This window comes from Daphnia pulex, chromosome 10, assembly GCF_021134715.1.
Source record: "Daphnia pulex isolate KAP4 chromosome 10, ASM2113471v1".
NCBI lineage: Eukaryota > Metazoa > Arthropoda > Branchiopoda > Diplostraca > Daphniidae > Daphnia > Daphnia pulex.
The window spans coordinates 14,460,134-14,487,555 of record NC_060026.1 but is presented as its reverse complement, the minus strand read 5'-3'; the positions used below and the strand labels follow the sequence as shown (position 1 = coordinate 14,487,555).

Genomic DNA, 27,422 nt, shown 5'->3' with positions numbered 1-27,422 from the left:
ATTACCCAATCCAGGAAGTCACCGCACATTTTTTTTTCTTTTTTTGGGGTGGTGCAAACATGACCGTTCTTCTTTTTTTCTTTCTTTCTCCTCTTCGATATTTATTTACCCGCACCGACTTAGGTATACTCCATCCAAAGCCAGCTGCAGGTTGTACTTAGCGCGTCCAAATCTGATGGAACGTTCTAGCTTCTTTTGGCTGGCGATGTGAATGGGCGGCGGGGTTACCGTTAATTTAGTTCCCTCCTATCATTTTGCTTTTCGGATGTGAGTTATTAATATCCTTTATTATTTGCAGCGCAAGTAGAAGCTCGATTAAATCAAGGCAGTTCATCACTCAGAAACGTGACAACCCCCCCCCCCCCATTCGAATGAGGAAGTAAAGTCGACCGTGATAAAAATGAAGAAGCGAAACTGATCTGATCAAAAATTTTCGGGATTTCCCATCGCCTGGTTCATCATTCAATACGAGGCCAAGCCAAGCCCTGGATGATTTTTGACGTTTGCCGAGTTGAGGTTTTATTTTATTAAAAAATAAAATGTCTACACGTCCTCCGATTGCCCTTGAACGTGGGGTTCGGTCATCGTGACGTCAACTCCTTTCTTCCTCCCTTCATCGTGCGCATTATTACGAAGAAGACGAAAAAGGTATAATAATAAAAGCTAAATAAATTTTGATAGCCATTGAAGTCACGGAAAAGGTGTTGGATGAGTCTCGGACTACCGAATAGAAAGGTAAGAGAGAGAGAAAAACCAGGAGAAAGAGAAAAGAATAAGAGGGATAAAATAAATAACACTATAACGGTATTGTTGTTTTGTCAAGGTCATGAACCTCGGTCCAACCAACTCGCCCCGCGTTCTCCGCTCTCAGCGGTTTCGTTTTTTCTCTCTTCTTCTTCTCTTGTGTTTCAAACGCGGATGACAATAACTGGCAGACCGAGAGAAATTCAATTTATGCGTTCAACTCCAGTCATGGGTAATATTTCCGTGATGGGTACGCACGCATACGGTTAATCTCTTCACGTTAGACCGCATCTTTTTATTTCTCTCTCGTTTTTTTTTTTCTCTCCTACACTTATTTTCGTTCATTTTCGTTTGCAGCCGCAACAACGTGGAATCGGATGCGAAGAGGATTGACACATGCGTTCGTGAGCATTGATCCCTCTCTCAGAGGCCCCTGCGGGATGAACAGCAGCAGCAGTTTGATGATGGGGAGGAAAGAAAGAAAAAGGTGGAGGGGGTTTTTCGAGCCTCTCTCCCGTCACCTATTTAAAGCCCAGGAAAGTTCCAGTCTACCCGTCATTGACTGTTCAACTGGTCGACAGTGTAGACGGTGCGCTCTTGTCTCTCTAAGCCAACTCAATTCTTTTGTTATCGTCAGTGTACGATCAATTGTTTTATTTTTTTATTTTCTCGTTTCCCAAACCAAAACATACTAGAAAAAGACTAAAAAACATTGACATAAAATGAAATCAGCCTGCCTAGTGGTGATAGCGGTCATCTATCTAGTTCCAGCCAGTGTCGCTATTTGGACTGGCCTTTTCGACCGCCTGAGTCAAAGGTAATGAACCTGAGCATTTTTCCTTTTTTAAATTCTTATCTAATAATTCCATTTTCTTTGTGGTCTTTTCACACTTGCACTCGTGCGTGAATTATATTTCCGGTTTTTTTTTTTCGTTCGGTTGGATAGTCGATATCGTTCATGGGAAAGTTTTCCACCAGTTTTTTTTCGGAAACGTCTTGGTTCAGCACACTTTCAAGGTGGAAACAAAAACACAGGATGAACCACAGGTGGAGATGGGTACAAGAGGATGTGTCGTTCCGCATCACAAATTGAGTCGCTTATCAACTTGCGGTTGAAAGGCCCTTTTTTGTTAAAACTTGACGTATTTTATTGGTGAATCGGTCCCCGGAGTCAACGACACATTTTCCGGAAAACAAAACAATCCCTTTTTTTAAATCTTCCGTTTTTTTTTTTTTTTTTTTAAAGAAATCTTTTAAATACGGAAATGGGGCCCTCCGTAGGGTAAATGTAGGTTAAAGCCAAAGGTCGTTTACCCGCCCCGAGACTGGAAAAAAACCCGACAGCAATCCTCTTCAGTTTACCGAAAAAAGACAAAATATTTCGGATAGAGGGAAGACTTCCCTCCCCCTAGGTATACAACTTCATCCGCGTCATAAATAAAGAAATAAGACTCCGCAGTGGACACAAAGGAGGTTTTTTTTTTCCCCATTGGAGATCATTTTGGACAGGGAGAGCCGATCATCGACTCTATTGCGTGTTTGAATCTTTTTAAGCCCAAAAAGATAACTGACCGGTTTCCGATAAGATGACCCAGGCCCTCAAGTCTTTTCGTGTAAGCCAATTTCGCTCGCGGTTTGGAATGGTGACGTAATCGGGTCATTCCACATAGAGTCCCAATTGGAAATGGGTCAACCTCGGCCCTCGAATAAGACCGAAAATTTGTTGTTGATGATCTGCGGCCAACTGGGACATGGATTTCACCCGATTTCTTTTCTTGTTTAATTTATTTGTTTTAATTATGTTTTTGTAGGGTGGACACGCTGGCCGAACGCCTCGGTGCCGACATTGACAGCAGCTTGAAACAGACACTCAATCCGGTTGTGGAACAATTGAGCAATAAAGCACACAACGTACGCGAGTCGCTGGGTATCTGGAACAGGCCATTTAGTCCGCTATCCAGTGGCCATCCCAACCCTGTAATTCCGCCCAATCCAAATCTGGCCAACCAAAACGAAGGTACAGGACTGAATTCAATGCGAATTCAATTAGAATTGTAATCAATAACGGCTCGTTATTTGTATCGCAGGTGCTAACCCATTTGATTTAGGACTCTCGCCATTGTTCCAGAGCTTCTTTGACAACACCCCCCAACGAGAATGGTGGAAAGGGTAATTTTTTCAAATAATCAACTTTTTTTCCCTGTTTATTTGAAATTTATTTCCAAATTTATTTCAGACCAAACATTTGCATCGAACGGGAAGAAATCGACGAAGCCAAAAAAAGCAATTTGACTTCCCCTGCGTCTACTCAACGACCGGCCCCCATCCAGACTGAAGGTGACGTCACACTGGACGAGGACGAACTGCCAGTTGAAGACATTTCCAAAATCGGCGAAGCGGACTTGGGAACCCGACAAAGTCGTCAATTTAGCGCACACGTCCGCATGTCCTCCTGCAATGACGAAGGGCTATCTTATTCTTGCGAAACAAAGTATAAAACTCAACTCCCGTGGATACAGTTTTTTAAATAAGGCATTTTGTAAACGGTCGTAAATTTTGTTTGTTTGTTTCACAGGATCCGGTCAAATGGCATCCGCAAAATTTACAAGACGAGGTACAATTGCTGTTACGGTACCGTTCGTGAGGCAGGTGAATTCGGCTGTCACGCCGTCGAGTTGCGTAGCCTCCAGGTATACATACATATACAAATGCGGATCTGTGAAGAATTGTATTTGTGTAGTCAGGTAGAAAGAAGACTGGTCACTAACCCTCTTTCTGACTGCGCATCAATCCAAAAATAGGAAACCGTTTTCGCCCTTGGCGGACGCAGTTTTCTTTCCCTAATGGCGGAGGCTGAAGTTGACCCGAAATTCCTCAACCAAAACCACACTTATTTTGTTCCGGTTGATCGTTCCTCACCGGCAGCCAGCGATGTAGCTAATGATGTGGTAATAATTTTTTTTTTGTAATTAAATCCCGTTAATTGCACTTCTAAACAATAAATGGTTCGCAGAATACTCAGAACGAAGGGCTGACGACCGATGTTAAACAGGATGAGTCGGTCCGCTTGCGTCGCCAGGCCACCACCATTATGCGGATGGATGCCGAGCCCCGTGACATGACCGAAGTTCGCACAGTCGTCCGTGGTCACATGGTGCCCGGAATCTACCTCACTTCAAATTTCCGCGACGAACAGGTATTGAATTAATCAATTGTGATAATTTTAAAAATTCCCATTTTTTCATTTGTAAACGTTTTACAGTTACTGGAGACAGAAAATAGCGAGGCCAAGATCCGCATCAATATGTACAACGCTCCGGCTCGCATTTATACAGCCAACTGCGTCCGTTTGGTCTCGACAAACAATTACGCCCACCAGGGTGTTATTCACATGCTCGATGGAGTCATGAAACCCGCCACTAAGACCATCGCCCAGTTGCTGGAATCCGAGCCGCATTTTTCATCCTTCCGCAAACGTAATTTCATTTTTACACAAAGACAATTGTGGTTAAATTGATAATCATTTTCATCATTTATTTAAAAACAAAGTACTCAGAGAACAAGATGTGGCCATGTTCAGCCAATCCGGCCAGTTGACAGTGTTCGCTCCAACTGACGACGCCTTCGCCAAATTGAATCCGGAATTGAGAGGGCGTCTCCTGAAAGGCGAGGGCTGCGTGCACAGCGTAGTCGAACACCACGTGCTGCCCAATGTGATCTGCTCAACTGTCATCCAAGGGCGGGCCCGTTCGACTTCTCTCCTCGGCTCTTCCCTGCTGCTGGAACGTGACTTGGAGGGCAAACTCTACGTTAACGGCAAACAGGTGATTACACGCGACGTCGTGGCCTCTAACGGCGTTCTGCATGTCATCGATGGCGTCCTCATTCCGGAAAACGCTCGCAGCTTTAGTCAACTTCTCTCCTCCCACAATCTCACTGAGCTGGCCCGTTTAGTCGAAGCCGCAGGTACAATGTCAAGTTGGGGACTTTTTGTTATCAGCTCGGAGATAAATAACGGTCGATTTATATTCACGCTTGGAAAAAAGGAATGGTCCCCATGTTGGATTCCCTCACCAACGCCACGCTGTTCGCTCCAAATAACTACGCCATCCGCTCCATTCCCGATGAGGTCAAACAGTCGTGGATGACCAATCCTGAGAAACTGAAACAAGTTCTTATGTACCATTTGGTTCAACCCGGAGTCCGTCAGGCCGGCCTAGCCAACAACCAAATGGTTGAGACTGGACTCAAGGGCCAGAGTGTCCGCATGAACTTTTATCAGTCGGTATGACTTTTCTCTAGAGAATTATCATTTGAAAATCAATTAATCTTATAATTAATTTCGTTTTAAAATAGATGCCATTCTTCAATGCTGCACCGCTTCGGGCCAGCGTACAGTGCGGCTCTGTTCTCCGCTGGGAGCAGGATGCCTGTAATGGTAATGTCCACATTATTGACCGAGTTATGATCCCACCGGAGAATAGCATCACTCAATGGTTGGCCAACAATCGCAGTTTCTCTATTATGACAACACTCCTTAAGGTATAGTTAAACCCAAATGATTTTTTTAATACATTCATTAACATAACGGGGCTTTGAATGTTGGTCAATAGGATACCAAATTGAATGAAATTCTCAGTGCTGAGGGCACTTACACCGTTCTGGCGCCTCCTGATGTGGCATTCTATCAAATGCCCGAAGAGGTCTTATCCGAAATTACAAAAGATCCTCGTAAAGCCGCCACTATTTTGAAACAACACATTCTACCTGGTAATTGTACACATTAACCTGATTTGTTTTTATTGTTAAATTCAAAACCCAGCTGTTTCTAAATGCCGCTTTGTTTTCTTTTTCTTAGAACACGTGTGCTGTTCTGGATTCCGCGGTGATTGGTTCACCAGCAACCGCCGTCGCACTATCGATGGAAGCTGGATATCTCTCCAGCGCCACCTTGACGGAAGTCTGACTGCTGGAGACTCTCACATTCTCTCGTGTGATCAACTAGCCCTCAACGGTGTCATTCATGTTGTGGATCAGGTAATAGCCTTAAAATCGCCAGTATTAATGTTGACGAACTTAGTCTTATCCGTTTGTGCTAATTTTAATTAATTCGTTTCTAGGTCATTATGCCAAAAGTAAATGCTCTACCGTTCTTGTCTGGCACTCGACGACTTGGACTTCCCGGAATGGAACTGATTCTGAATCATGGCAAACAAAAAAGAATTTAAGTTAAGCAAATCGACAAACATCATCAAAATTTGATAGCCAAGACCGTTCTCTACAATACCGTTTTCATATTTTTTAATTTTTTTAATTTACGCTGTTCTTTACGTAAGTAATCATCGATTGGGGGAAGAAAGCATTTTCCTTTTTTGAGTTATTCCACCTTTTATTCAATGAAACGACTGTATATTTATTCATGATTGGTTTTTTTTATTTCCTTACTCTATTGCAATAATTCGGATGAGCATTATTTTTTTTATTCCGTTGTGGCCCATCCGGTTAAAGTTTGCTTTGCTGGACAATACAAAATGTAATGTATGGGATTGAAAAATTTGTCTATTTCTATTCCCTACGTAAAATTGCGCATTATAGGTGCACCAGGCCAGAGATGCACCAGGCTGAGCATCAGAGATCAGATTGAGTTTGAGTTGTGCACATTTTCTTTCAAAAGCGAAGATTAAATCAAAGGCACCCCTAAGGAAATTGTGCTGAAGTTTTTCTTAATTGGATTATAGTTAATAACATTTATATGTGTGATTTAAGAGGTCAGCGCCACCGTCGTGGCGCTAGGTGATTACCATCAACCATCAACCATGGGTGAAACAGCTTCGACTTCGACTTCGATAGACAAGTTTAGACAGCGTTGTGATCGACTCTGTGTAACACGTGGTAAATTGGTCAGGTCATCAGCAAGTTGTTCTCTTTATTTGATGTTGTCTTTGAGATTTTGGGCTTATCCTCACATTCTTAATTCTGTAGTTCATCCCAAGAGGCTTAACAGAATGGAGTTTAATCAAATCCAAGGTCCAATGCAGTGTAATACAATCGATATATATGATGATTCCATCCAAACAGAAAACAGATTGTCTGACGTCTATTTAACACGAGACGAATTTCTGCATCAGTTTACTCAGCTGCGGGCAGAAAACAAAATAGATAGACTGCAGAACTTGCGAGATCGTCAAGATACCTATGATATAGTTCGAAGTGTTCATGATCGTGTGAATGCACACTATGCTCGAGGTGTCCATTCTCATTATTATTTACTTAAAATGTATGTACTCAGCAACACAAACTTGTTTTCAGGTTTATTGAATGCAGAAAAAATTGAAAATTTGGAACACAAAGTAGAAGGAGTGAACCAAATGTTCGAAGAGTTGGATGGCAAGATAGACAGCTTATCCAGGGAGTGCCTATCTTCGAAGCAACAATTGATGGAAGAGATTCAAAAAATCACTGAAAAGGCAAGAAAAAAAACTAATTGTGCACTGTAACAGTAATTTCTATAGAAAATCTAAACTTTGATTTCTTATATTTAGGAAACAATGGAAAGGACCAAACCTACTCAGCTCAGCCCATATGTTTCAAATGGATCATCATCAATTATAACACTAGAAATGGCTGATCTCTGTGCCAAAGCAGTTGTCGTCAACCATGATGTTAATATCAAGAACACCAAGAAATCGAATTCTGACAATCAGAAAATCAGCTCGAACCAAAATAACGAGTCATTTTGTTGCGAGATTTGTGGCAAGGTAAATGAGTTGTTTTTGCATACTCTTTTGTTTTCAATTTATGCATGACTTTGCATTGAAATGTGTTAGGAATATCGTTTGAGAAATAGTCTTAACTCACACATGAGAAACAAGCACTCCTTGTCGAGTCGTGGTAGGCCTATTGGAGAAAATAATCCTCAGGTGGAAAAAGGATTCTGGTGCACTCACTGCAACAAGGTACAATTTAAAAATTGAAGTTTATAATCGTTCCAGGATCGAGATTGAACTATCGATTATTATGTTGATAGAAATTTGTACATGCTAAAACGTGTGCTAAACATGAATCAGTTTGTGTTAAAAAGCCAAAGCCCACAACCACTTCCGCGACAATGGTCTCTTCTAGAAAAGTTCAAAAACCCGGGAAAATTATAACGATCGATTTCTAAGCTGCCCCTTTTGCGATTACGTAAATCGACTGATTTCATACATTTGAAACATTTTTATTAACAAAATGAAATTGATTTTTTTAGTGGACGTACCAATCAACTACTCTGATGCGTCACGTTGAAAAGTTCCACACTCAGAGCTCAGTGAAAACAGCTAAAGAAACTCCGCTTTTATGATATCTCAGTTACCGTCTTTTCATGAATTGAAAAGATGTGCTTCTAATCCAGAAAATCAGAAGTTTTTATGTTCTATTACCACAATTTTTCAACAATTTTAATTTAATCTGCTGCTCTTCATTTAATGCTTCCCTTTTATTAGCCTATGTGTCGTGTTTGTTCGTTTAGCGATCGGCACAAGTTTATTTGAATTTTTAACGTGTGTGTAACTGTGTATCTTGAAAAAAAAGAAGTCCTAAACAAGCTTTAAATTCAAACATGCCCACCAGATGACCTAGACGTCAAATGTTGTTTATTGCCATTTGGTTGTTGACTGTTGAGACAAAGCGCCTCATCTTTCCACGTGCATGTCATTCAGCCGGAAAGCCGTTATATTTCTCACTGTGTCGTCGCTCATGTTGGTTACATTTACGTGTTAGATACAAAAACGACTAGCCACCGGATTGAATTCGTGTCCATGTGTCTTCCACGAGAAGTTAACTTGCAGCCCCGACTGGTAACTTAACTTTTTTGTCACTAACAGTAATAACCTCATTGATCTAAGCTATTTGTAGAAGTGCGAAGATGTTTTTCTTTTTATTGTGGTTACCTTTGGAATTCATTTATTACGACCAAGGTTATTGACCTTGAGCCACCTTATAATTACCGCTCATTCCCCTTATCCAATTTTAATCATTCAGGCTTTCCATTCTCCCCTAATTTGCTATTACCTATAATCTAAATTGATGAGTGACTGTCCATTATAATGATACAAATAAGCCTTCGTAGTTGGATTTTACTCTAATATTCAGCAAGGTAAAATTACTTCTTGATATCTTTTCTTTCAACTTTTATTTGTTTATCGTTAACGTGCGTAAATGTTGTTGACCAGAACTCCTCCATTTCCATGTTTTTTTTTTCCCCTATGCAGGTCCTACCTTTGAGAATTTTCACTGAGAAAACCACATTCATCACATTTTTAAATTGAAATCACAAAGTAGCGTGTACATGCTTCATTTTTATTAGACGTAGTCTCGGCGGCTCGGCCAATCAAAAAAAGTTGGGTGTACGCGCTTACGTATCCACCAAGGGGCCCAACGGCGGACGTGCGTTTGATCGATAGGCGTTCCGTCCATTTGAACCTATGTGAAATCTTGGATCGACCCAACAGTGTCCCATTGTCTGGAGAAAACTGTGACTGGACGATAAACACTGTTCCTCTCAACGATGTTCAAGAAATAAACAAATTATGGAGAGCTCGGATAACTTCGTAAGTTTTTCTCTTTTCCAGGTTTTGTTGATTGAATCGATTTAATGTTTTCTTTCTTATCACGTGAAAAAAAAAACCACAACAGGGAAGCGAACGAAAAGGGCGGCGCGGGGAGTTAGGTATGTTTGTATGATTTCAGCAGCCGTTCGGCTGACTGCTCGATTATTATACACATTTTGTTTGCATATTTACATGGTGGCATTGCGATCACGTTCTTTTGATGCGGCTGTTCCAGATTATCGCTACGACTTCCTGTTCCACTGGGCTGCAGAGTCTTGTTCCATCACCAAGCAAGATGTTATTGACAGCTTGCTGCAAGAAATCTGGGTAAGCCAAATGACATATTGCCAGATGTTGTTGTCGCGTGTTGTTTGTGACACCACAACACTTCACGAATGCATTCCGGGTCTAAAGCCCATCTGTCATCACAACAGCTAATACCAACTCACGTTTTATTATGATGACTATACTTCCTTTCTTTTAGGTTAGGAATATTCATGATTTCGTCTTGAAGGTATGTAGATACTAATTGCATCACCTCATCTTTGTGTCACACCACTGAGTTTATTATTCGTCTTGCAGGATACAAAAAGGACGGTGTTGCTCTTCTACCAAGCATTTCAAGATCAAAACTTGAAGAGTCGAGTCGAAAAATCCAACCCTTCCAACAACAAACTCGTTGCTCCGAATAAAACCGTAAAATATAGTTTGAATTTGCGCACTTTTTTAAAACACAATTAGCCAATATGAAACAACGTTATAAAATACCCTCCCCCCGTTCACAGTTGGTTGTCGTGAGTGACGAGAGGAAATATCCTCTAGATGGAATAGCAGTCTATTACTTCAAACTCAACGTCAAGAAAATGTTGACCGAAGATAACGTTCACCGCGTGAGTTCATTCAAATTTCGTTGTTCGTTCATTTTGGTGGAAAATTACGAATTTTGCTCTCTGCCTTTCAGGATTTGATGGTCGGGATGTGTGACGCCATGGAGGAGGAATTACTTTCAAATTTTATTCAGCTCCTCCATCACATTTACCGGCCCGCTTTGGAAAGTTTGCTCTTCTTCGCCGACGAGGGTCCCGATAAAACCCGCGTTTACGAGGAGGTCCTAATGGCTATCCAGTCGTTGTATTCGTCACTTAAAGGTATTAAACATTAACCCGTTAATTTTATTGGATTTTATCAAAATATTTTCTGTTCTAGTCTCTGAGAATATCCTGAAACACGACAACACTCTGTTGGCCCAACGGCAAGTGGATAACCTGGATCTACCGAATGAATCCAAGAAACGTGCAGACTTTATTCGCCATCCGGATACAGTGGCAAAAGCGGAGAAGATTGCTACCGATTGGCTTTCCATGATCGAGAGGGTGCGAATTATATTTCAAAGTTTATCACAATTAAGAAATAAATTTAGCGTGTCCTTTTGTGCAGGAAAACTGTGAATCCGAGATGCTGCGCCGCGATTGCGACGACGACAGTCCGCGTGACGAGATCGAGTACTGGAAAACTCGCAGCACCCGCTTGAATTTGATCCAGCAACAGTTTAACAGCCCACAAGTGGCTCTGGTCGTTCAGTGTCTCAACGTGAATCGTTCCAAACTCATGAAACGTTGGGTAGAAGCACTTAGGAAATTGACGCACTGCTGTCACGAAGCTAATAACAATACTCTTTATTTGAGCGATTTCGAAAATCACTGCAAAACACTTTACGTTTGGGATCCGGTAAATTTCTTATTCATTTAACTCAGTAATTAGTATTAATTTTGATTTATTTCGAACAGATTCGTCTTTTGCCCACAATCAATCAACTTTTGAGCACAGTTCGACTTATTTGCTGCGTGAGTCTTTACTACAATACTTCAGAGCGAATAACTTCACTTCTAGTCAAGGTAATATCAAGGTGAAATTGAAAATTGATATTCAGAGGGGACCTTTAAATCGGTTTATAATTAGATTACCAATGAACTGATTCGTTCGTGTCGGAGGCATATCACTAGTCACGGTAGGGAAACTGTTTGGTCACGACCAGCGTCGGTTGTCAAGCCTTTACTGCAGGATTGTTTAAATCTACACACTGCCTACAGGTATATTTCTGTGAAATCAAGCACTCATCAACTTTGCCCTATAAATATTTATTTCATAATTTCATCGAAACAAAAAAAAGGAGTGCTTATGCGAACATGAAACAAGACTTGGAATCTTATCAGAAAAGCGTCCAGCAATCTCAGCAAAATCAACTCCAGCCTAAAGAACAGTCGACATTAACCTGCAGTGAACACTCGGTCTTTGGTAAATTCGACGCTTTCTGCGCTCGACTAAGAAAGATCCTTCGGCTTTACGACGTCATTGACAAGCACGAAAGTTTGCTGAAAAGCCGCATGGAGGGTCTGCTGCAAGAAGAAGAAGGTTTGACAGTCTTCAAACTTTTCTTTGATTTCTTGTACTAAAATTCTTGATGAACAAATTTTAGTGATGGACGAAATATTAAGGAGATATCATGCAGCTGTCAAAGATATTACATCGCGACCTTACGATTATTTGAACCACCGGATGCTTGGTTTTGACCAACACATGTCGGAATTCGAAGCCAGGCTCAACGATCTCAAACTCTACGTTGGCAGTTATTTGGAGCGTGCTTACGATCCTGTTTGGGAAACAGCCCAGGCGATGCGCTTCCTTCAAAAGTTCCAGCGCATCGGCCGCGTCATTCCCGTTGTGGCTATGGAAATCAAGCACAATCGCATTTTGAATCAATTGCTAGCCGATATGGATAGACTTGGCAGAGTTCTAGTCAAATTTGGAGATGAGCCTCCTATTCCGAATAATTTTTCGCCAACGACAGGTCGGTCGAGTAAATTCTACGTCTAAATGACCTAAAATGTTCTAACCTTTTTCGTTTTCTGAATTGAATAGGGAAAATGATGTGGTGCGCAACTTTACAGCGTTGCCTGGAACTCAGGCTTGAAGAACACGCGCCAATTTTGCACAGCGAAACTGGCCGGCAAGTGTTTCGCAAGTACAAAAATGTTTTGGTCAACATCGTTCAGCTCGGCAACTATCATCTGCGCTCCTGGACATTGCTCAGTGTACATTCGAACATACAGTTTTCAAATAATAGTTTTATTAATTGCCCTGATTTTTGGTTTTTTAGGCAGCCGAAGTGGAAACATGTCTATCTCAGAACATTTTGACTCCAAACCTTGAGAACCCGCATTTATTTTCCGTCAACTTCAATCCCAAAATAATCTCGCTGTTCCAGGAAGTTCACTGTAAGATACCATATCTGTAAATTTAGCCAAACTATTTCATAACTTCATTTTTATAACTAGGCGCCTGTCAAGCCGGGCTTAAAGTTCCGGCATCATCCGTTTTTATTTTCGCTCGTAAAGGATTACTTTTGAAGATGAAGGACGAGGCTCAGGTTTGTTATTTTTATATATTTTAAATGTCTGTTAACTTCACTAAGAGAATATTCCGTGTCCAGTACTTGATAGAAAATCACAAGTCATTATTGGACTCGATTGATGCGGAGTTGAAACCGCTTCTCTGCTGTCACGTCCATCAATTGTATTTGACACTCCGTCCGGCCTCGGTGGCACTCAGCTGGAACCTCAAGCAGTCGAAATGGAACCGTTTCTTTAATCAGTGCCGCAAATCGATGGTGCATTTTAAACTGCTGTGCCAACGGTTGGAAGACATTCGCATCAACCAGCTGGAACGCATTTTGGATTCCCTCCGCTATTTCACGTTGTGCCCGGACAGCAGTAGAGACAGGACTTGGGTGCCTGACGAGTTTATTGACGCCGTCAAAGATGCTTGTCGCAAAGCCACTTCGGTAATTGAATTATAAATTTAACAGTTTAATTATTCAAAATACATTTTTGCTCCCAAATTAATTACAGGAAATTCAGCAAAGGAATTGGCTTTTAGAAAATGGAGTCTTTGAATTAATCGACCTGATCAGAGTGAAGGATGTCATGAAGTTTTTTGAAATTCCAACTGAGGCCATTGCGGCGCAAATTGAAAAAGGAAGGACGTCATTTTCTTCATCCGCCAAAACGGCACGACCGAAATCGATAACTAGCGACCGGAAAAAATCTGAAACCAATCCGGATTCGAGTCGCATCAGTAGCAAAAGTCCGCCAAGTGCTCAATATGGAGAGCGAGCGTCAAAGCGCAGGACAAGTAACGGTGGTGAAACTAATCGAAATGGATTGCCACCACTTAATCCAGCAGGCCCAACCGGCAAACCGCCTCCGGCGCCCAGCAAAACGTCTCAGATCAGGACAAAACTACCGAAACTCAGCAGCAAAAGATCAAGTCCAACCAAAGAGCCAAAAAATCCGCCGACGTGTTTGCCTCCATTATCGGCAAGATCCAATTCCAGTCTTGCTTCCGGCCAGGAATTTTCATCTCGGAAAAACTCGGTCATATCAAACGATGGTCGAGACGAACCCAACGTGATCCTGGTCGCAGATTACGGCTTCCTAGTCGTCCAATTGGAGAAGGCCATCATTGAGTGGAAAAAGTTGTACTCTAAAAGGATCCTCCAGGTTATCGTCACTTGGCTTCGCTCCCAGATTGACCAGATGCGTTACTCGGTTGTCCCGCCACCCAATCATAAAAGCGGAGTCGTCCAGCAGCAACACACGGCTCTGTTCTTACTGCATTCGCAGCTGAATCACACAACAATCGAGATCACTCCGAGTTTGGACGACATTCAAGACATTATTCACACGGCAGGGAAAATTATGTTATGTGTCGCCAAAGGTACATGTGTTTATTGTTTTTAAATTTAATACTTTTACTGATTTATTATGAAAACGCAGGAATTAAGCGCTGGCAATATCGGTCCGCTATCGAATCGAGATCAAATGTGATGTCGGCGGTTAGACACAATATTTACGTTTCAGTTTCGGAGAATAAAGAAGTTGTCAAAGGATTGAATCTGTTGTCAACATGCTTGATTCACGTCAAAAGTGTAAGTGTTTATTTTAAATTAATTTCGTGGTTCATCTTTGAATTAAGTGCATTGGTCTGTTAGACTTGTGGAGAACAATTGCGCCAGTGGGAGAATCTCTGCAAGGAGATTTGCTGCTACAATCGACGAGTTGTCGTTAAAAATTTTGTCAACAAGAACCCATCAGTTTGGGACTGGTAAGAAAATTTAATTCATTTTATTGATTCATTTTATTTAAAAAATTTACTTGTCCAGGGATCAGCAATTGCGTCAGTTTCGACAGTTGGAAGATGTCGTTGAATCACAGAAAAGTCTTCTGGAATTTGGCCCCATTCACGTTTCAACGAGTACGAAACTTGACCACCCACAAATTGAAATATAATTCAATAATGTTTTTATTATTCAACAGCTAAAATGCAGGCGACGTTGTTACAAGAAATTCAAGAATGGATGGAAGCCTACACCACCGTCCTGTATCGAAGGACGTTGCGTGATATGGAACGGTTAATGGTGGTATTTAATTTACTAGACAAGAAGCTCGATCGTAAAATCCGTGACCTGGAGGACACCAGGATCTCTATGGATTGTCTGCGAGATATTCGCATACAAGAAGTGGAATTCGAAATGGCTATTGAACTTGTTGAGGTACACGAAATCCTTCTAGCCGACTCGTACGATTTTGTTAAAACTTTCTTGAATTATTAGGAAGCGATTGGAATCATGATGAAATTTCACGTTCCACTAACTGAAGAAGATGTCGAACGGGTGGACGCCGTGCGGATTACTTGGCATCGATTGCAGCAGCGCTCGCTGGATCACCATTGTCACCTTGTGGCTATTCAACCCAGTTTCCGACAAGAGTTGCTGGATAATTTGACACAATTCCGTGTCGATTGCACTCAATTCTGCGCCGACTACGACGTTGATGGTCCAATGATCCAGGGTCTGTCTCCACGAGAAGCATCCGACCGTCTACTCCTGTTCCAAAACCGTTTCGATGCTCTCTGGAGAAGATTGACATCATACGAAGGCGGAGCCGAACTATTTGGATTGTTGATGCCCGATGTTCCGGAATTGAACCGCATCCGCAAGGAACTGAATTTGCTACAGAAACTCTATCGATTGTACAACGACGTTATCGATCGCGTTGCAGCCTACCACGACATTAGCTGGAACAGCGTCAACATTGAAGACATAAACAACGAACTCATCGAGTTCCAGAACCGTTGCCGTAAACTCCCTAAAGGCCTGAAGGAGTGGCCGGCCTTTGGTGCCCTCAAGCGAACCATTGACGAGTTCTCCGACTTGTGTCCGCTCCTGGAATTGATGACCAACAAAGCCATGAAGCCTCGCCATTGGGTACGCATGACCGAGATCACTGGGCACGTCTTCCACGTCGAACTGGAAGGATTCTGCTTGCGCCAAGTCGTGGAAGCTCCGCTGTTGCAGCACAAGGAAGACGTTGAAGATGTTTGCATTTCCGCTCTCAAGGAGAAGGACATTGAAGCTAAATTGCGTCAAGTCACCAACGACTGGACCACGAATCAATTGACATTCACAACATTCAAAAATCGCGGGGAATTGCTACTGCGCGGAGACAGCGCTGCCGAACTCATATCCATGCTGGAAGACTCTTTGATGGTCCTCAGTTCCCTCTTGTCCAATCGCTACAACGTCCCGTTCCGGAAGCAGATCCAGAAGTGGGTGACGGATCTCTCCAACACCAATGAAATCCTGGAGCGCTGGCTGATGGTCCAGAACTTGTGGGTTTACCTGGAAGCTGTTTTCGTGGGCGGAGACATCGCCAAACAGCTGCCCAAAGAGGCCAAACGATTCCACAAAATCGACAAGTCGTGGCAGAGAATGATGGCCCGCGCTCACGAAACGTCCAACGTCGTCATCTGCTGCGTTGGCGACGAAACGCTCAGCCAACTCCTTCCGCATTTGCAGGACGAGTTGGAGCTGTGTCAAAAGTCGCTGTCCGGCTATTTGGAGAAGAAGAGGCTCAGTTTCCCACGTTTCTTTTTCGTTTCCGATCCTGCCCTTCTCGAAATTCTTGGACAGGCCTCAGATTCTCACACCATTCAAGGCCATCTCTTGTCCATCTTTGATAACACGGCTTGTGTAAGGTTCCACGACCAGGAATACGACAAAATCCTGGCCATCGTTTCTACAGAGGTAAAAATAAGAAATAACTTCGTACTACAATTGAATTTGTGTTTCTAAACTTATTTTAATGGATTGATTTCAGGGAGAATCGATCGCTTTAGAACAGCCAGTCCGTGCGGAAGGCAGTGTTGAAATATGGTTGATGCGTCTCCTGCAGGAAGCCCACCGTTCCCTGCATTCCATCATCCGCCTGGCCAGTCAGGCCATTCAAAACACCGAGTTCAATCTGCTGGAATTCTTGGCCGCTTTCCCGTCTCAAGTGGGTATCCTCGGTCTTCAAATGCTGTGGACTCGCGACGCTGAATCGGCTCTCGCCCAGTGCCGATACGACCGCAAAGTGATGCAAGAAACCAATTCCAAATTCCTGGAAGTCCTCAACACCCTCATCGAGCAAACGACTAAGAATCTCGACCGACTGGAACGTATCAAATTCGAAACGCTCATCACCATTCACGTCCATCAACGTGATATCTTTGACCAACTTTGCCGCACTGGCATCCGTTCCATCACGGACTTTGAATGGATCAAACAGTTGAGTTGTCTAATATTTCTGTTTATTCTAATTCAATTAATTTTATTCGTTATTTTTGTTCCAGGTTTCGGTTCTATTTTAGAGCCGAGCACGACGAGATGGCCATCAGTATCACGGATGTGTCATTCACTTACCAAAATGAATTTTTGGGCTGTACTGAGCGGCTGGTCATCACTCCGTTGACGGATCGTTGTTACATCACTTTGGCTCAAGCCTTACACATGTCCATGGGAGGTTGTCCAAGCGGTCCAGCTGGAACGGGCAAGACAGAAACTACTAAAGACATGGGCAAAACACTGGGCAAATACGTCGTCGTCTTCAACTGCTCCGACCAAATGGATTTCCGTGGTCTCGGTCGAATTTACAAAGGACTGGCCCAATCGGGAGCTTGGGGTTGTTTCGACGAGTTCAACCGAATCGAACTGGCCGTTCTCTCAGTGGCTGCCCAGCAAGTCGCTGTCGTTCTCGCCGGCAAAAGAGAAAAGAGGAAACAGCTAATCTTTACGGACGGCGACACTATCGAGATGAATCCGGAATTCGGAATCTTTTTGACGATGAATCCCGGCTATGCTGGACGTCAACAACTCCCCGAAAATCTCAAGAATCAGTTCCGTTTCGTCTCCATGGTATGTTGAACTATTTAAAGTGAAATAAAGAAAATTTAGAAATAATTCATTTCCATTCAAAGATGGTGCCCGATCGACAAATTATTATCCGTGTCAAACTGGCCTCTTGCGGATTTTTGGAAAATATTACACTGGCCCGCAAGTTCTACACTCTCTACAAACTCTGCGAGGAACAGCTGACCAAACAGGTCCACTACGATTTCGGTTTGCGGAATATCTTGTCCGTTTTGCGGACGTTGGGAGCCACAAAGCGCGGAAACGTCCGGGACTCGGAGAGTATGATCGTCATGAGAGTCCTGCGGGATATGAATTTGTCCAAATTGGTGGACGAGGATGAGCCGTTGTTCATGTCGCTCATCGGCGATCTGTTTCCAACTACGGCGCTGGAAAAAACGAACTACGCAGACCTTGAAAACGCCATCAGGGAACAGGTCAAAGCAGCTGGACTCATTATGCATCCCCCTTGGTTGTTGAAATTGATCCAGCTGTACGAAACGCAACTTGTAAGACATGGAATCATGACCTTAGGGCCGACCGGCTCTGGAAAAACAGCTTGCATTCAAATTTTGATGGTAATTTGTTAATTATTTTTATTTTTGTTTCGTCGTTTAAACATTTTTAAAATTCACAGAAATCGCTGACTGCTTGTGGTCAGCCACATCGAGAACTCCGGATGAATCCCAAAGCCATTTCGGCCGCTCAAATGTTTGGTCGATTGGATGTGGCCACTAATGATTGGTGAATTTAAAAAGTTAAATAATTGAAGCGCACAGAATTAAAGAATTATTTAAATTATTTCCAGGACTGACGGCATCTTTTCGGCATTGTGGCGGAAGACTTTGCGCACTAAAAGAGGTGAACACATTTGGTTAGTCCTCGACGGACCCGTCGACTCTCTGTGGATTGAAAATCTCAATTCAGTTCTTGACGATAACCGCACCCTCACGCTAGCCAATGGCGATCGATTGCCCATGTCACCTTATTGCAAAATCATCTTCGAGCCCCACAATATCGACAACGCCTCACCCGCCACAGTATCCCGATGTGGAATGGTAATGTTTGTTTTAATTTGTTATTGAATTAATTGGAAATGCAGCGGTTTATTCAATGATTTTAACTTCAAAGGTGTACATGAGTTCTTCCGGCTTGGATTGGCGCCCGTTGCTGGCCGCCTGGCTTTTGAAGAGACCCAATACTGAAATGGAAGTCCTTCGAAATATTTTCGAAGAATCTTTTTCGCCAATCTACCAGTGGAGCCGGCAGAATTTGAAATACATGATGGACGTCCTGGAATTCAATATTATCAACCAGGTTTGAATTATTTGTTTGGATTTAACGTTTGTGATTTTTAACTGGTAATTTTTAAATGATTTCCAGGCGCTGTGTCTTTTAGAAGGTTTGATTCCAAATGAAGACAATGAGCATAAAGAAAGCACCTACGAAAGGTCGTCCTCTGCCCTAGGGCAGGCACCAGACGGCCCTCCACCAGAGATCCCAGAACTAGCTTTAGATCTGAAAGGTTTGAAAGGCCGTTCAATGTATTCAAAATTTCCAAAATTAACTGATTTGTGTCTGTTGTCTTATTTCAGTTCTCAATAACGATGTTGGCGAGTCGGGATCAAAAGGTGGAACGACACCTAGAGTCACCCGTCTTCAGCTGGAACGACTTTATGTCTTCTCAGTGGTCTGGTCTATCGGCGCCTTCTTGGAGATTGAGGATCGAATTAAATTAGACGCATTCCTGACTATGCATTTCTCTCATTTGGCTCTACCTCCCAAGGAACCCGATAGCGAAGACACTGTCTTCGACTTTGTCGTCGGAAGCGATGGTGATTAAGTTATTCGCGGTATGTTTGAATCATTAATTATACCATATAGTTAATTGCATTTCAGGTGAATGGGATCATTGGAGAAATCACGTTCAACCATTCCAATACCCTGAAACGGCCATGATTGATTTTGCGTCCATGCTGGTCCCCAATGTTGACAGCGTCCGCACGGAATTCCTGTTAAACACCATCGCCAAACAGGGAAAAGTAATTTTAATTTTTTCATTTAGAATTATTAGGGCAACTAACTGAATTGTGGGAATTCTATATAGCCCGTCTTGCTCATTGGAGAACAAGGATCGGCAAAGACTGTCATGATAAATGCCTACCTCAAAAAGCACAAGAGCGACTACAACCTTATCCGCTCTTTGAATTTCTCATCGGCCACCACAACGTTCCAACTTCAAGTAAAAATCTTCACCATTTTCTAAAAAGAAAATAACAGAAAATGTATTAATTATGTTTTGGGATTTATAGCGAACTATCGAAGGGTGTGTGGATAAGCGAATGGGCAACACTTATGGCCCGCCGGCTGGCAAAAAGTTGACCGTTTTTATCGACGATGTTAATTTGCCCTATGTCAACGAATGGGGCGATCAGGCCACCAACGAAATTGTACGACAATTACTGGAGATGAAAGGCTTTTATTCGTTGGAAAAACCAGGGGATTTCACCCACATTATCGATCTCCATTTCGTCGCCGCTATGATTCATCCAGGTTCCTATTTATCTCCTGGGTTAAAATCGATTATTGATGGCTATAATCCCTAATTATGATAGGTGGAGGTCGCAATGACATTCCGCAGAGATTGAAACGACATTTCTGCATTTTCAACTGTCCCTTGCCATCCCACACGTCCATGGACAAAGTCTTTGGTACCATCGCTTCCGGTCATTACTCAATCAAACGTGGATTTTCTCAAGAAGTCCGTGAATTGGTGGAGAAACTCGTACCCCTCACCCGACTTCTTTGGATGTCAACCAAAGTAAACTGACTACGCCAGAAGATAAAAAATGTCAAACATTTCAAATTAATTTCCATGATTTGAATAGGCTAAAATGTTACCCACTCCAGCTAAGTTTCACTACATTTTCAACTTGCGCGATTTGTCTCGCATTTGGCAAGGAATGAGCAGCTTCTTGTGCAACGTCATCGACAACACTAGAGTGCTTATGGCTGCCTGGAAACACGAAGTCACGCGTGTCATTGCGGACAGGTATAAGATAATTAAGCAGTTTTTTTTTAAATAATTTAATATTTTACTTTAAATTTTTCCACCAATAGATTTACCGTTCAGGCGGACAAGGATTGGTTCGAGAAAGAACTTATCCAGCATGTCGCAAAATACCTGGGCGATGAATTCGTCGAATTCGTCCAAGAGACTCAATACTTTGTCGATTTTATGCGGGACGCTCCCGAACCGACAGGTGATGAGACGGAAGAAGTTGACATGGAATTACCTAAAGTCTACGAGCCCGTCCAGTCATTCGACGATCTCCAAGATCGTCTTAACATGTTCCTGACCCAATACAACGATATGATTCGAGGCCACGGAATGGATTTGGTTTTCTTCCAAGATGCTGTCGAACATTTAATCAAGGTTCACATATCTTTAAATCGATTAAGAACTATTTAAATAAAAACAAATTCATTTTTAGATTTCGCGTATTCTTCGACATCCTGGTGGCAACGTCCTTTTGGTTGGAGTCGGTGGATCTGGCAAACAATCGCTCACTAAACTGGCTTCCTTCATAGCCGGATATAAAACCTTCCACATTACCCTGACGAGGTATTTTCTTATATCTTTTTGGGGTCTCTTTGTTGAAATTGAAATAATTCTATTCACATTACAGATCGTACAACGTCGGTAATTTCCTGGAGGATCTCAAAGTTCTTTACAGAACTTGCGGTATTCAAGGCAAAGGAACGACTTTTATTTTCACAGACCAAGATGTCAAGGAAGAGGCTTTCCTGGAGTACCTGAACAGCGTGTTATCTTCCGGTAAACTTGACTGATTGGAGTTGAGCGATCCTGATTTGAATGAGTTCTTAAATTCCTCTTCCGCCTTAGGAGTCGTTTCGAATCTGTTTAACCGCGACGAGCAAGGTGAAATCATCTCGGAATTGATTCCCATCATGAAACGTGAATTTCCCAAGCGTGAATTGAATCAGGAAAATGTTATGGAATATTTCATGTCACGAGTCCGACAACATCTTCACATCGCCCTTTGCTTTTCTCCGGTAACTTGTTCTTTACTTATTTTATTTGTGGATAATGTCATTCACGAATTTTTCTTTTGTTGTTAGGTGGGAGAGAAATTCCGTCAGCGGGCGTTCAAATTTCCCGGCTTGACTTCCGGTTGCACGTTGGACTGGTTCCAACCGTGGCCAAGAGAGGCCCTTGTCGCCGTGGCGCGGCACTTCCTCGCCGATTTTACCCTTTTGAATCAAACGGACTTGTTGCACGAAGTGGAGAACGCCCTGGGATCCATCCAGGAGAGCGTGGCTGAAACGGCCAAGGAGTATTTCCAGAGGTTTAGACGATCGACTCACGTGACGCCCAGGACCTATTTGAGCTTCCTGTCCAGCTACAAAACGGTTTTCGCCAATAAAACGATGGAAATTGGCGGAATGTCCACTCGAATCGAAACGGGTTTGGCAAAACTGCAAGAAGCTTCCGAAACGGTCGAAAAACTCAAAATGGATCTAGCGGAAATGGAGAAAGAATTGGCCCTGGCTTCCGAAACGGCCGAAACGGTCTGCTTATCCATCACTTATTTATTCTAAAAGTTCTCATTTTAACTGGGATTCATTTGTAGGTTTTGGTTGAAGTGACGCATCGAGCCCGTGAAGCAGAAACGACCAAAAATCACGTCTTGCTGGCCAAAGATCGAGCACAGCAGCTGGTCGACGTCATTGCGGCTGACAAAGCCGTGGCCGAACAGAAACTGGAAGCCGCCCGTCCTGCTCTAGAGGAAGCGGAAGCAGCCCTGAATACCATCAAACCAGCTCACATAGGTCCATTTAACTAACTTCATTATTTCAAAAGTATTAATTTTTGACGTTTCGAATTATTTACAGCCACCGTGCGTAAATTGGGTAGACCTCCGCCACTCATTATGAGAATCATGGACGCCGTGTTGATCCTGTTCCAGCGTAAAATCCAACCCGTTTGCCATGAACCAGCTATGGGAGGATTTAAACCTTCCTGGAACGAATCCCTCAAGGTAAATGTTTTCCTTAGCTTTCATTGAAACAAAAACTAATCTAATGCTCTTGTCACGCAGATGATGGCCAGCACGAGTTTCCTGCAGCAATTGCAATATTTCCCGAAAGATTCCATATCGGACGAAACTGTGGAACTTCTCGAGCCATACTTCCGGGACGAAGAGTACAACATTGACACAGCCAAACGCGTTTGCGGTGACGTTGCAGGATTACTTTCCTGGTCTCGAGCCATGGCTTTTTTCTTTACAGTCAACAAAGAAGTGTTGCCACTAAAAGTATTAATTCAATTGTCATTTAAACACAATTTTAACAGCTTAATTCAATTTCGTACAAATAGGCAAATTTGGCTCTGCAAGAAGTTCGATTGTCGGCCGCCATGTCGGAGTTGGCCAAGGCGGAAGACGTTCTGTCCGAGAAAGAGAGAGCCCTCGATTTCGTGACGTCTCAATACGATTCGGCCATGGCGGATAAGAGGCGCTTGACGGAAGCGGCCGCAGTTTGCCGCAGGAAGATGGGCATTGCCGCTGCGTTGATTAGCGGACTGAGTGGAGAGAAACTTCGCTGGACTTTGCAATGCCGAGCCTTTAAAGAACAAATCGGCCGCTTGGTAGGCGACGCCATTCTAGCAACCGCTTTCCTCTCTTACGCCGGACCGTTCAACCAAGAATTCCGGACGAAAATTTTCCAGGCCTGGAAGAAAACTCTGAAAAATCGGGACATCCCCTTCACGCCAACCCTCAATGTTGCCCAAATGATGTCCGACACGGTCCAGCAAACCGAGTGGACGCTTCAGGGTTTGCCCAGCGATGACCATTCCATCCAGAACGCGGTTATCGTCGTCCGTTCGCATTCGTACCCGCTTTTGATCGATCCTCAGGGCCAAGGCAAGAACTGGATCAAAGCCAAAGAAGGGATGAATGAATTGCAAACGACTTCGCTCAATCACAAATACTTCCGGACGCATTTAGACGACGCTCTCTCCCTTGGCCGGCCATTGTTAATCGAAGACGTCGGCGAAGAATTAGATCCCGTTTTGGATAATCTACTGAACAAGAATTTTATCCGGGCCGGTTCGACAGAAAAGGTCATTATTGGTGACAAGGATTGCGACATTATGCCCGGCTTCACTCTCTACATCACCACCAAATTACCCAATCCAGCCTACACTCCGGAAGTGAGTTCCAAGGTGACCATGATCGATTTCACGGTGACTCAGCGCGGATTGGAGGATCAGCTGCTGGCCCGGGTCGTCTCCGCCGAACGCTCTGACCTGGAAGCCGAGCGGACGAGTTTGTTCGAGTCGGTGATGGAAAACAAGCGACTCATTCAGCAGCTGGAAGACAATCTGCTCTTCCGGCTGACTTCCACCGTGGGTAGTTTGATCGACGACGAGGATCTGCTGATTGTCCTTCACGACACCAAGATGACAGCCCAGGAAGTCAACCACAAACTGGTCGTTTCATCCGAGATGGAACACAAAATCAACACGGCTCGCGAAGAATTCCGTCCAGTGGCCACTCGAGGATCGATCCTCTACTTCTTGATCGTGGAAATGTCCCACGTCAACGTCATGTACCAGACGAGTTTGAAGCAGTTCCTGCATCTCTTCGACGGATCGCTCAGCAAATCCATGAGGACGCCCAACATCCTGGAACGGGTCAGTTCGGTCCTCAACACCCTCAACCGGGAAGTGTGGGCCTACACTTTGCGGGGCCTTTACGAGCAACACCAGTTCCTTTTCACCCTCTTGATGGCCATCAAAATCGACCTGCACAACGGCTCCATCAGCCACGCCGAATTCATGAAATTGATTAAAGGCGGAGCCTCGTTGGATCTCAACACAGCCCCGCCCAAACCGTACAAATGGATCCTGGACGCCGTTTGGCTCAATTTGGTCGAACTGAGCACGCTCCACCCTTTCACCGATCTCCTGCAACAGGTGCTGGAAAATGAGCGCGAGTGGCGATCCTGGGTGGAAAAGGAGAAACCGGAGCAAGAGGAAATCCCGTGCGGCTATACCAAAGCCCTGGCCGGAATTGCTTTCCGGAAGCTTTTGCTCATCCGCTCGTGGTGTCCCGATCGGATGTTGCAGTCGGCTCAGAACTACGTCATCCATTCGTTGGGAAATCAATTTATTGACTCTCCTTTGCTGGACTTGGAGGTCATGTGGAGCGAATCCGAGCCCAGGGTTCCGCTCATTTGCATTTTGACCACTTGTTCCGATCCTTCACAGAAGATTGAGCATTTGGCACGTCAAAAAGATATCGAGATCAAAGCCCTGTCCATGGGTCAAGGCCAGGAGATTCACGCCAGACGTTTGCTGGCCGATTCCATGTCGACTGGACACTGGTTACTCCTTCAAAATTGCCATTTGAATTTAGCCTTTTGTCACGAGCTCCTAGAGTCCTTGATGGAAGGTGATGTCCATGCGGGATTCCGGCTGTGGATCACTACCGAAGTGCATCCGCAATTCCCGATTAGTTTACTCCAAACGGCCATCAAATTCACGAACGAACCGCCGCAAGGAATCCGCGCTTCGATGAAACGGACGTTGACCGATGTCCCGCAGGATCTGCTCGACTATTCGCCGTCACCCTCCTGGCCAACGCTCGTTTACACTGTGGCTTTCCTGCACACGGTGCTGATGGAACGTCGTAAATACGGGCCGCTTGGCTGGAATACTCAGTACGAGTTCAACCAGTCGGATTTGAACGGGGCCATCCAGTGCGTTCAGAATCACCTGGACGACATGGATCCTAGGAAGGGTATTTCATGGCCGACTATTTGCTTCATGATTGGAGAAGCCCAATACGGTGGCCGGGTAAATTACTTTATAATTTTAGGCGATAATTAAACTAAATTTTGATTTAATTCATTTCAAAAATTAAATTTCCCCAGGTGACGGATGATTTTGACAAGCGGCTGCTATTAACGTTCACTTCTCTGTGGTTTAGCGACCGGATCCTTGCAGCTGGTTTCGAATTTTATCAGAATTATACGTTGCCCTCCGGAGTGAATGCCAAGAGTATTGGTGGATGCCTGGATCATGTCGCCAATTTACCTGCAACAGACTCCCCTCTGATTCTAGGACTGGACTCTAACGCTGAAATCACTTACCAAATGAACAGGTATCTCAGTCTAATACAATTCATCACCACCGAATGAACGTTTTTCACCATTTGTGATGGCAGAGCGCAAGCTATCCTGGACACGATTCTCTCCATCCAGCCGAAAGAAGGCGGCAACATACGCGGAAGTGACACGAGAGAGTCGGTAGTCTATCGCTTGGCTGACGACATGTTGGAAAAAATGCCCAGAAACTATGTCGACCATGAAGTCAGGGAATCCCTCAACAGGATGGGTCCCTTACTGCCCATGGCCATTTTCCTTCGCCAGGAAATCGATCGAATGCAACGGGTCATTCTGACGGTATTCAATAATCAATACGCCCAGTCGTGAAAATCAAATTTAATCATTTTATTAAATATAAAGGTGCGCAAAGTGTTGCTGGATCTCAAACTGGCCATTGAGGGAACCATCATCATGTCACCGCATCTTCTTCAAGCGATGGACGCCATGTACGACGCCAGAGTGCCGGAAATGTGGAAGGGCATCTCTTGGGAGAGCTCGACGTTGGGTTTCTGGTTCACCGAATTCCTGGAACGTAACACCCAGTTCACTCGATGGGTTTTCCAGGTATTGATTTTCCTCCTAGAGTCTCAATTTTTTTTCTCGATTTTAATTCGACGCCAAAATTCCAGGGGAAACCTAAAGTCTTTTGGATCGCCGGATTTTTTAATCCGCAAGGCTTCTTGACGGCTATGCGACAGGAAGTGACGAGAGCGCATCGAGGCTGGGCCCTCGATTCCGTCGTGTTGCAAAGTGTGATAACTCGATTGAGTAAAGAGGAGGTGACGGACCACCCCTCAGAAGGTGTGTCATCATTTTTCTTTTCAAGTTTTGTTTTGGTATTCTTCTTCCGCAATTACATTCAAATTTGTCTTTTCATCTACAAACAAACCAAAAAGGAGTTTATATTCACGGAATGTACCTGGAGGGCGCCTCACTCGACCGCAAAACGGGCAGGCTGGTGGAAACGAAAGGCAAGATCCTTTACGAGCCGATGCCCGTCATTTACGTCTACGCCATCAATTCGACGGCTGGCAAGGATCCCAAATCGTACGAATGTCCCATCTACCGCAAGCCCATCCGTTCCACGACGACTTACATCGGCTCCATCGATCTGGAAACGGATGTCAATCCCAAACATTGGACACTACGGGGCGTGGCTCTCTTGTGTGATATCAAATAAGACCTACCCAAATTTTTAGAACAATTAAAATTATTATTAATTCCGCTTCGTAGTGGATGTGTCTGACAGTAGGTTACAAAAAAAATCATATTTACAAAATTTGTTAACAACACAAACTCCGTGTATTACGCACATTAAACTTATCTTTTTTTTTCTTCTTCCAGAAATTATAAACTGCTACGAAACAAATTCCAGTCGTCTTATTTATTCCTCATTTTTTTATTTTTTTCGCCCGAACGAAGCTGTATACGGCGGAATTGTTTTCGATGGCTTCTCAATGACATGACTCTAAGCTTCTTGTCACACTTGTAGTTTCGGCGCATTCAATTGGATTTGCCGCGCAGGCCATATTATACCAGATCCTCTGCAGAACCAGCTACATACAGCACAGTCACAACTTATGGCCACCGCTGTTACTAATTTG

General features: G+C 43.7%; 3 protein-coding genes across 5 annotated transcripts; all 3 read left to right on the top strand.

Moving 5' to 3' along the window:
* The first annotated feature begins 1,283 nt into the window (after positions 1-1,283).
* LOC124203932 (transforming growth factor-beta-induced protein ig-h3-like) lies at positions 1,284-6,298 on the top strand. Its single transcript, XM_046600835.1, has 14 exons — positions 1,284-1,561; positions 2,556-2,761; positions 2,832-2,913; positions 2,981-3,235; positions 3,320-3,434; positions 3,546-3,692; positions 3,758-3,940; positions 4,007-4,220; positions 4,294-4,710; positions 4,791-5,029; positions 5,101-5,286; positions 5,358-5,514; positions 5,603-5,781; positions 5,865-6,298. Exons 1-14 carry the CDS (start codon positions 1,467-1,469, stop codon positions 5,970-5,972), a joined length of 2,583 nt encoding a protein of 860 aa, XP_046456791.1. The 5' UTR covers positions 1,284-1,466; the 3' UTR covers positions 5,973-6,298.
* A 262-nt stretch (positions 6,299-6,560) lies between these two features.
* On the top strand, positions 6,561-8,086 carry LOC124203536. Its single transcript, XM_046600209.1, has 6 exons — positions 6,561-6,636; positions 6,727-6,783; positions 7,054-7,211; positions 7,287-7,502; positions 7,572-7,700; positions 7,994-8,086. The coding sequence occupies exons 1-6, from the start codon at positions 6,561-6,563 to the stop codon at positions 8,084-8,086; spliced, it is 729 nt and encodes a 242-aa protein (XP_046456165.1).
* Positions 7,290-27,348, top strand: LOC124203927 (dynein axonemal heavy chain 5-like). Of its 3 annotated transcripts, XR_006878679.1 has the most exons (55): positions 7,290-7,502; positions 7,572-7,700; positions 7,772-7,929; positions 7,994-8,582; positions 9,092-9,335; positions 9,421-9,454; positions 9,571-9,662; positions 9,820-9,849; positions 9,918-10,031; positions 10,121-10,225; positions 10,297-10,483; positions 10,542-10,708; positions 10,773-11,063; positions 11,123-11,230; positions 11,295-11,425; positions 11,506-11,747; positions 11,812-12,183; positions 12,255-12,427; positions 12,493-12,610; positions 12,671-12,762; positions 12,826-13,176; positions 13,244-14,111; positions 14,171-14,322; positions 14,386-14,498; positions 14,557-14,648; positions 14,711-14,946; positions 15,007-16,479; positions 16,553-17,001; positions 17,067-17,628; positions 17,691-18,200; positions 18,260-18,366; positions 18,431-18,680; positions 18,754-18,939; positions 19,006-19,147; positions 19,218-19,457; positions 19,522-19,664; positions 19,730-19,864; positions 19,935-20,175; positions 20,238-20,443; positions 20,511-20,674; positions 20,743-21,058; positions 21,117-21,247; positions 21,312-21,460; positions 21,530-21,699; positions 21,766-22,215; positions 22,278-22,476; positions 22,540-22,685; positions 22,746-22,961; positions 23,024-25,507; positions 25,585-25,814; positions 25,878-26,115; positions 26,179-26,382; positions 26,448-26,619; positions 26,715-27,066; positions 27,163-27,348. XR_006878679.1 is itself a non-coding variant. In XM_046600819.1 (54 exons), exons 5-54 carry the CDS (start codon positions 9,315-9,317, stop codon positions 26,996-26,998), a joined length of 14,286 nt encoding a protein of 4,761 aa, XP_046456775.1. In that variant the 5' UTR covers positions 7,290-7,502; positions 7,572-7,700; positions 7,772-7,929; positions 7,994-8,582; positions 9,092-9,314; the 3' UTR covers positions 26,999-27,348. The 3 variants fall into 3 exon arrangements, 2 of the variants coding, with proteins under 2 accessions (XP_046456775.1, XP_046456776.1); XM_046600819.1 differs by having other exon boundaries at positions 26,715-27,348; XM_046600820.1 differs by lacking the exons at positions 7,290-7,502; positions 7,572-7,700; positions 7,772-7,929; positions 7,994-8,582 and having other exon boundaries at positions 8,832-9,335; positions 26,715-27,348.
* The last annotated feature ends 74 nt before the right edge of the window (positions 27,349-27,422 follow it).

Bases quoted from the DNA above. Each gene is read 5' to 3' on its own strand.
- LOC124203932 (XM_046600835.1), top strand. From the start codon at position 1,467: ATGAAATCAGCCTGCCTAGTGGTGATAGCGGTCATCTATCTAGTTCCA. The intron at 3,693-3,757 runs GTAATAATTTTT...AATGGTTCGCAG, and splicing joins GCGATGTAGCTAATGATGTG to AATACTCAGAACGAAGGGCT. The intron at 5,030-5,100 runs GTATGACTTTTC...GTTTTAAAATAG, and splicing joins GCATGAACTTTTATCAGTCG to ATGCCATTCTTCAATGCTGC.
- LOC124203536 (XM_046600209.1), top strand. From the start codon at position 6,561: ATGGGTGAAACAGCTTCGACTTCGACTTCGATAGACAAGTTTAGACAG. The intron at 6,637-6,726 runs GTAAATTGGTCA...TTAATTCTGTAG, and splicing joins TCGACTCTGTGTAACACGTG to TTCATCCCAAGAGGCTTAAC. The intron at 7,701-7,993 runs GTACAATTTAAA...TGATTTTTTTAG, and splicing joins GGTGCACTCACTGCAACAAG to TGGACGTACCAATCAACTAC.
- LOC124203927 (XM_046600819.1), top strand. From the start codon at position 9,315: ATGGAGAGCTCGGATAACTTC. The intron at 18,940-19,005 runs GTTTGAATTATT...AATGATTTCCAG, and splicing joins AATTCAATATTATCAACCAG to GCGCTGTGTCTTTTAGAAGG. The intron at 19,458-19,521 runs GTGATTAAGTTA...ATTGCATTTCAG, and splicing joins CTTTGTCGTCGGAAGCGATG to GTGAATGGGATCATTGGAGA.